Source organism: Cucurbita maxima, unplaced genomic scaffold (assembly GCF_002738345.1).
Source record: "Cucurbita maxima cultivar Rimu unplaced genomic scaffold, Cmax_1.0 Cma_Scf00020, whole genome shotgun sequence".
NCBI lineage: Eukaryota > Viridiplantae > Streptophyta > Magnoliopsida > Cucurbitales > Cucurbitaceae > Cucurbita > Cucurbita maxima.
In genome coordinates this window covers 2,563,090-2,571,736 of record NW_019272036.1, presented here as the reverse complement: position 1 = coordinate 2,571,736, position 8,647 = coordinate 2,563,090, and the positions used below count along the sequence as shown (strand labels likewise).

Sequence of the window (8,647 nt, the reverse complement as noted above, 5' to 3'; positions counted from 1 at the left end):
TTTTTTTTTTTTTTTTTTTTTTTTTCCATTGTATTTAATTCTTCATATATCCCCAAAACACCCCCATGAGAAACCACAAAATGCCATCTCTGTCCCTAAAAAACCTCCCCCCTTACATACTGCCCACTACAGTACTTCACTTGAAAATAAATAGAAAAAGAAAATTCAATAGAGTGGGGCCCGCTGCGGGGTACCTTTTCTCCGGCTCATCAGACTCCCAGACGTCTCGGAAACCGTCACCGAACAGCGAGCCGGCCGGCACGTTGTCCGATACGCCGCTGCAGCAGCCGTCAAGCTACTCCTCTTTTTCTTCACAAAGTCCGTGGTCGCCGTCGAAGCAATAGTAGTCCTCATCTCCAACGCTCTACCGCCGTCGGAACTAGAGGAGGTTCGGGTCGAACCGGCCGGTTCTAGAACAGAGTCAGGCGTCATAATCATGCCGTCGTCCCATGCCGGTTCGGGTAATGGCAAGAAATTGCACTCCAAAAGATGCCTGGAAACCCCACCTTGCGCCTTTACCAGATAATCAATCTACATAACGAAACCCAAGGCAAGGAAAAGAAACAAAAGCCCAGTTTAGAACACAAGAACAAGACGCAAAAAATGAAGAGAACAAAAAAGAAACCGAATCGAACCTTGCAAGAGAGAGAGCAAAAGTGATAAGGGTCTTGAAGGCTTCTATCGCAGGTGCTACAGAGGTTGCCGGAGGAGCCTCTGAAGTTTCGGGTCTGTGGCCTCTGTTTCAGAAACACCACTTTCGCACTATTCGTAGTGTAGGACTAATAAGAACAAAAACCAACACCCACATCAACATTTTTGGTGTGTGTTGCAAAAGCATGGTGAGAATTAAATAAGGTTTTACTTACTTGGACAAAAGCACAGTCAATTAGCTTCACAGCATCGTCCAATCTAATGACATCGTGATAAACATATCGCCTAATCTGAAAAAGAAACACAGCGAAATTGAACGGAGTTGTGGAGAAAAGGGGGGTTGTTGAAAGAGTTGGGGATTGTGAAATATTGTACCTGGAGGAGTTTGTGAGAGCGGTGAGAGGACAAGCAGTGAGGGCAAATACCGAGGGAACAGTCGAAACAGAAGATGTTTTTCTCGTTCTTTTTGGCATCTTCATGAAGCACACAGGCGTTGAAGAATTTCTCGCTCAGAAGCGCTTGCAGCCAGATGGGTAGCGCGTACTGCGGACAATTAAAAAACAACAACGGAGCAATTTAGAACCAATTCTTACGAGGAACAGAGTGACAGAGAGAAGAGAATTAACCCACCATTTCTTTTCGTTTTTAAAATGTGAGAGAGAGAGAGGGATTAGGGTTTAAGAAGGCATAGGGAGAGAGAAAGAGACGGCGGAGAGATGAGAGGAGAGGCGTAATGGGATACTATAAAGAGGTGTAGAGAGAGAGAGAGAGAAATGTAAATGGAGGTTCGTTTAGTGGAAAAGAAAGAGCAGCGGGTGTCCGGAAGATCCTCGAAAGGAAAACCCTAAACAAAATGGGATATCATTTGGTTTGTAATTCAGAATTTTGTGAAAGAAAGAGGGAGGAGAGGTTTGATTTTGATTTTGATTTTGATTTTGATTTTGATTTTGATTTTGATTTTGATTTTGATTTGGTGTGAGTGAAGAAGCATGTGGTAAATGAGAAGACGTGAAACAGTGACTTTTCTCTGTTTCTTTACAGTAAAAATGGGTACACTCTCATTCCTTCAATTCTTTTCATCAAATCCATCACCTTTCTTTTACTCTTCATTTTTCACTTTCATCTATTAACACTCTTCCAATTTTCACCTCTACCACTACATTTTTTTAATTGCTCGCTAAATCGGAGAAAAAAAAATTAACATTTACCTTCTATATACTTCATTTAAGAATTCGTGGAATTAATAAACCTAAAAAAACGTTACCTTACTAAACGCCAATACAAGTATGGATCACTAGATTCATAAAAATCACAACATCTAGAATAAGACAGGCCACCAATCTAGTTCGATTGCTATTGTCCCATATCTTGTTCACGCCATCACCTTGATAGACCTCCTGAGCCCCCTTTTTGGTCCGACGAGCATTCTCTAGTAGCTGTTGATGTCAAACACCCATTAGGAATAGCGACCGTCACGAGAATATTATGATAACATAATGATTGTTCTCTTGTCTCATAACTTATGCATTTGTACCATCGTGAAGGATAAAGTGTATCCCCTATTGCATGAGCATACAATGTTGGTTCTATTTGGTAGCCAGATGTGGGTGGTCTGTTAGGAGAGTGACTTAACATCACTTTTTTTTTTCTTTTTTTTTAACCAATTACACTTTTACCACTTCAGTTCAAAATAGATTGGCATTAATCTCTTAAATTAAATTAAAAGAAAAAATTGTTTGACTATTTCTATTAATTTTTTTAAAATAAAGTATGGGATAAAATTTTGATATTAGATACACTTTTATTTTTTTCTTTTAGTTCAAAAAGCTTCTAACCAAGAGTTTAATTCCTCTGTGATCACTTAACTGTCAACGGCTTCCTGACTCGATGGTACTAGTATCGGAGTAGGAAGAGAAGCAAGAGCTCTATTAACACCTTAACCACTACTAACGGCCTGAATACTACTTTAGTCTTTCTGATTTGCTGTTATGGTCCTTTAAGTTACTGGGGCGACTTGGTGACACTAAGCAGATTCTCTCTTGTCTAAGTTTCTTTGTTATGTCTCCTTGAGACTTTCTTGGTCTGAGAGCACTAGGGTACTAGCATGTTTATCGTCCCTCACGACTTTAAGGTGTTCAGTTTGTTGGAATCGTCTGGTTCCTATGACATTGTCTAGCCAACCTGTCTCTACACCCTAGTCCTATCTCAAATAGCTAAATTATTTCTACTAGGGAGAACACACATTCGTGCACCTGAAGCTAATGTTCAATAAAACATGCAATCAGTCACACATGCTCAATGGGGCAATAATATCTATTGAACTCCGGAACGCATATCCCAAAAATTTCATCATTCTTTCAATATATTATATACATATAAGTACTAAACACACCATAATAGTAGGTATGGAACATTTATGAACTTCCTACCATATGTGTGACTAAGCTCATGCTTATTCGACATATCTAGGCCCTAATTATACTAATCTATCCACCTATGATTGGAAATGCTAGCCGGCATGCATTTCTAAGTGAGTTCAATTACTTGCCAAAAAGGTCAAACAAATTCTAAAAAATTCGGGAGGATTCCTTATTTGACAAAAATTGTGTTAGTATTGAAATCGTGATAAGAAAATAGTCGAGCAAAAGTCAAACGAGCAAAAATATAGCAGCATGACATATGCATAGGGTAGTTGTATTTGTTTTATTAGACTTACATCATCACCGATGTTTTTAATTTCAATGTTTATTTATTCCATTTAGTATTTTGTTGCATCGTTTTAAAGATGTTTTCGATCACGCAAGTCTGTGGTAACATAGTGTTTTAAGATGAAGTTTATGTTTTATAATGAAGTTTAAACGTTTATTTCTACACAAAAATAATTATGCCAGTATGACGGTAGCGACTCTAGGTGAGTAGAAATCGAGGGTCGTTACAATGTGAACTTGATGAATACCAATTTTAAATCATTTTCTTCTTAATTTTATGTCTTCTTACGCTGATCTCAGATCAAATTAATTTCTTTACCAAAGTCGTAGAGATAAAGTATTTTTCTTATAAATTTTACCAATCAAAAATTAAAATTACGTTCTTACCGAATCTTGGAACTTCCCAAGACAACACTTTTTTGGTTGAATCTCCACCAAATTTCTACGTACCACAAGAATTACTTGAATCTATGAAAAAACTGAAATAAAAAACCATGCAGCTTACCTTCGTTCTTTTTTGTTTCTTGACGAAACCGAACGATCCAAATGCTCCTTAGCCAATCTCCAATGCCAAGCGGTGGTTTGATCGAGTTTTGTTTTAAAATTTCTTGTTTCTTTTATTTTCACTAATCTCTCTCTTGCATGTGTGACTACGACTTTCAAACCCCGAGTAAAATTACATTTTGCTCATATGTTAGACTTACTTTCAACTTTTTTATTTTTATTTTTAAATTTAAATTTTGTTTTTTATAAATTTTAAAAAATTTAAAAACTAAAGAAAAAGGAGAGTAATTAGTAGTATTTGTGTAGGGTAGGAGCATAGCATATATCATAATATTATCATCTTCCCTATACCATCATTTCACATATTATTTCTCTCCAAAATTAGCAATTGAAAGAGATGGGAGAACAAAATAAATAAAATAAAATAAAATAAAATAAATAAATAAATAATTAAATAATTAAATTAAATTACCCTCTATTTCTTTTTTACCTACCTCCCACAATTTATTCAAATTACCCTCTAAAGCTTTCAAAGAGAGGGCGCAGACAAAGAGGGACAAGGGGGCGAATGGCGTAAGGGCCGTACGAAATGTCGATGGTAGGCGCTGCGCTCTGGCGGTGCCTCAGTTGCAGTGTGCAGGCGCTTAGCCGTCTACATTCCCACTCAATTCTACTCAACCTTACTATTTAACTTAGATTAACTCTGAATTTGAGATTATTACAATTTACTACCCTTCGGAAACAAGGTAGGGTCAACTAATTCGGTAACTTCTCGAAGTTACTCTCACAATTCTTCGTTATAAGTGCAAGTTATACCCGTGTGAGTTGATTCAGTTAAACTCAAAACATTTGCACAAACCTTCAACATTAAGGGAACTTACAAGTTTAAGTCTTCGTATGGGTCTAGACCAACTACATTCGGTTTCTTCTTTCAAAACGTCTTGGGAAAGCCCAAAGCAAAACAATGAGAACTTATACTCAAAGTGGACAATATCATACCATTGTGGAGAGTCGTGTTCGTCTAACATGGTATTAGAGTCATGTCCTAAACTTAGTTGTACTAATAGATTGGTAAATCCTCAAATGTCGAACAAAGGACTTCAAAAGAAAAGACGTCAAGCCTCCTCGAAGACAGTAAAAAATGACTGAGATTTCAAAGGAGTCGAGACTCGATTAAGGGGAGACGTACTTTGTTCGAGGGGAGGTGTTGGACGATGAAAGTCTCACATCGACTAATTTAGAGAATGATCATGGGTTTATAATTAAAGAATACTCTCTCCATTGACATAAAGTCTTTTGGAGAAACCCAAAGTAAAGTCATGAGAGCTTATGCTCAAAGTGGACAATATCATATCATTGTAGAGAGTCGTGTTCGTGTAACATAGTGCTTAAAGAAATAACTTCGTGATGAACACAACTCTTTTTTGGGAAACACTTTGCACATTTATAACATAGGTATATTTATTTTCAAACTTCATTCTACATTTAACCCTCTATCGTTCATTAGATTCTCTATAGAGAAAGTGAGTATTTCATTTGTTGTGGTGTGTTGGCACATGTAAATTTACGATGTATCCCACATTTGTGTAGATATTGATCAAACTCATGTCACGTATATTCTCTACCGTTGCATCAGTGTAAACTAGGGGTGTACACTCAACTCGAATTATAAGGGTTGGGTTGGGTTGGATTGGATCTCAAGATATAGATCAACCCGAATTATAAGAATTGATTCAAACCATCCCTACTTTCCACCCATTCCTTCAATTCTCAAACCCTTTTCTCACATTATTTTGACTTCCATCTTCTATAAGGATATTCATGAGCTCGATTCAAATCGAGATAACTTCTCCGTTCCTTCTCCAATTTTAATTCTTGTTTCAAGTGTTCTAGAATTCTCTTCGAGTAGAAAAAAAACTATGTTTTTCTCGTTCGCCCTTTATAAGTTTTGAAATTTAAAAGTACAATTAAACTAGAGATACGACTATGACCATTACTATTATTATTATTATTATTTTTAAGAAAAGAAATTTAATAAAATAGTAATTCAAAAAGTACAAAATAAGTATAATAAGAAAAATATATAAAAGAAAAAAAATCATCATCTTTATATCATTTGTTATTTTTTGTCCTAACATGCTTTAATATAGTAAATTTATTAAAGTTCTTTTTGTCATTTTCATCATGCAAGAATTCTAATATTTTGTTCGATTATTGTAAGGTAAGAAGACGAGGTAAGTTTATCAACGAAATTACTTTGCATCTCACGTTTTAGTATTGGGAGCAATGTAAGGATCTAGAAAAAAAAGAGGTCGCTAGAAAAGGGGATGAGAATTCTGACGACTCACCGGAATTCTCACACTCTCACCTTACACGTTCCCCTGACCTAAGAACTACCTTCAACTACACCCCACAGAATCCACCTACAGAGAAAAATAATATGATACAGAAGGAAAACAAGGGAGAAGAAGAAAAGACTATTGAGTTACCTCACGTCGAAACTCAAAATGTCGTGTAGTGTAGATAACACCATGGAAAAGAGGACTGACAAGCCAAGAACACCATGATGCATACGAGTGATTACTATCGAACGGTGACTTTTTGTAAGATATAGTTATTGTCATTTAGCGATCCGTAAAAAGAAAATGATAAAAAGAGAGAACAATATGGAAGAAAAAGCAAAAGAAAGGTTTTAAAAAACAATGGGGGAAGTGGCTTTGGTACGGAATTTTATCTCTCTTTTAGAAAAAGAAATAAATGGAGAGAGTTTATGATTTGTGTTCATATTGATATTTTGAATATTTCAGAACTTTGGAGATTGTGAGGAATTTATGTTCATTCCATAAATTATTTTATTATTCAGAGATAAATTTTGAGTGGAAAATGTTCGAAGGATTGAAGTAGACTTTGGAACTGATTTTTGTGATTATTATGGTTTAATTTGGATGATTAGTATAGGTAAATTATTTCACACTACTAGATGTTGTACCCGTGGCATTCTCGATCCATTTAATACTCACGTTAGCACACACGTAGACTTTGGGCCATGTGTCAAGGTGTTTGGTTACATTCAAGGAGTTGTACATGAGTTTGGTAGAGCATTCACCTGTCGGTTGTACATCGACCTAGAATAGGTTTGGGGATTGGGTCTCCTAATTCACGGAATTAGTTTGATCTTTATCACACATAGGCTTTGGGTCATGTGTCAAGGTGTTTGGTTTTTGGGAGTTGCTCTATGTTACAATTTCACTCTCTTGACACCGAGATAATGATTATGGTGCATTTGTTCGAACATATCAAACAAGTTAGCCATGTAAAAATCAAACTTCATGAACAATCTTAACCTATAGTCGAACCTCAAGCCATGTTTTGAGACAAAATGTATTATAAAACATAGGTGAGGAAGTTGAAAATAATTTGAAATAAAGCTATTTGCATTGAAAATATGGGCGAGGGAGAGAGGTTGATGACTACATAGGAGTATTATTTTGAGGGATGACATGATTTTTTCCACTTATAATACACAAAAATTATAATAACAAAATAATACAAGATAAAAAAGAGTAGGGAATGACATGGACATGCCGTCACAATCACTAGGTAACTCGCTCTAGACAAACATAACTGTGGCTCTGAACAAGCATGACCATTAAATCCTCTTTCACCTAATTGGTTGAAATTCCTGTCAACAGACTAGACACTTTAAGTTCTTCTAAACAGGTTCTTGTTCAACATCAAATATCAAAATTTTGAGTTCTTTGACATCTTGGTTCCTTTTGAAGGCTTTGGATTTCGAGATCCTAAGCTTGTTGAGCCCTTCATGAGCTTGATTCGGTGCTTGATTTTCCATAGCCTGCATGGTCAGGTTCACTCGGGTATTCAATTCAGTCATCTCCACCTCGATGGTGTCTATCGTTACCCTAAAATCTTCTGTCTACTTGTTGAAATGTTTCAATATGGTCTTTTGTGAACTATCTAGCTTTTTGGCACTCTTCCATGTGTGCTACAAAACACGTAGAGCTGCCTCTACATTCTGAGCAACTCAATCATGCACCTCTCTCTTCTAAGGAATCAACCCTAAATATCAATTATTTAATTGGCTACCCATCCAAGTGAGCGTTCATAGCGTCAATTCCATCGATTTTTTCAACAAGTTTAGCTACTCGACCTTCTATAAAATGAACCATATCGGGGACTTCTTTCAAGAACAACATTTCATATTCCATCTTAGTAAGTCAGTTGACTTGTGATTTAACCAACTGCTTTGTCAACGATATTGTTTCGGTCTCAATGATGCAATGAGTTAACTTAGCTTTAATACCACTTGCCACAATTGCACCCTTTTAGCAATGGAACAACGATTGTGCGGCACTTGTTCTAACTTAGCAAACATGTCAGCCGTGTAAGAATTGAACTTCATGAACAATCTTAATATATGGTCGAGCGAGGAAATTCGTTAAAAACAAACTCGAAAGAAAGTGTTGCATATGTCAATTGGAAAATATGAGGTTACAACACTTGGTTACCAAGGGGTTGATGACTATTTGATCCTTAGTAGACATGCTTTTGCCAGAATATCATATACACAGAAATAATAATATAAAACAATACAACATAAAAATTAATATAAAATAATACAACAGAAAACAAGATAAAAATAATATGACATGGTCTAGACCTATGACAAGAGACAACATTCTAAACAAAATTTTCAAATCCTACTTTTCTTACAAAAGTAAATTACTTTCAGAGGGCTCAAAAAAAAAAAAAAAAAAAAAAAAAAA

The 8,647-nt window shown here is 35.9% G+C and overlaps 1 protein-coding gene across 1 annotated transcript; it reads right to left on the bottom strand.

Annotated features, from left to right (window-relative positions):
• Positions 1 to 6: 6 nt before the first annotated feature.
• LOC111494393 lies at positions 7 to 1,417 on the bottom strand. Its single transcript, XM_023144327.1, has 5 exons — positions 1,282 to 1,417; positions 1,027 to 1,194; positions 867 to 941; positions 636 to 779; positions 7 to 531 (listed from the first exon to the last, which is right to left on the bottom strand). The coding sequence occupies exons 1-5, from the start codon at positions 1,282 to 1,284 to the stop codon at positions 166 to 168; spliced, it is 756 nt and encodes a 251-aa protein (XP_023000095.1). The 5' UTR covers positions 1,285 to 1,417; the 3' UTR covers positions 7 to 165.
• Positions 1,418 to 8,647: the final 7,230 nt, after the last annotated feature.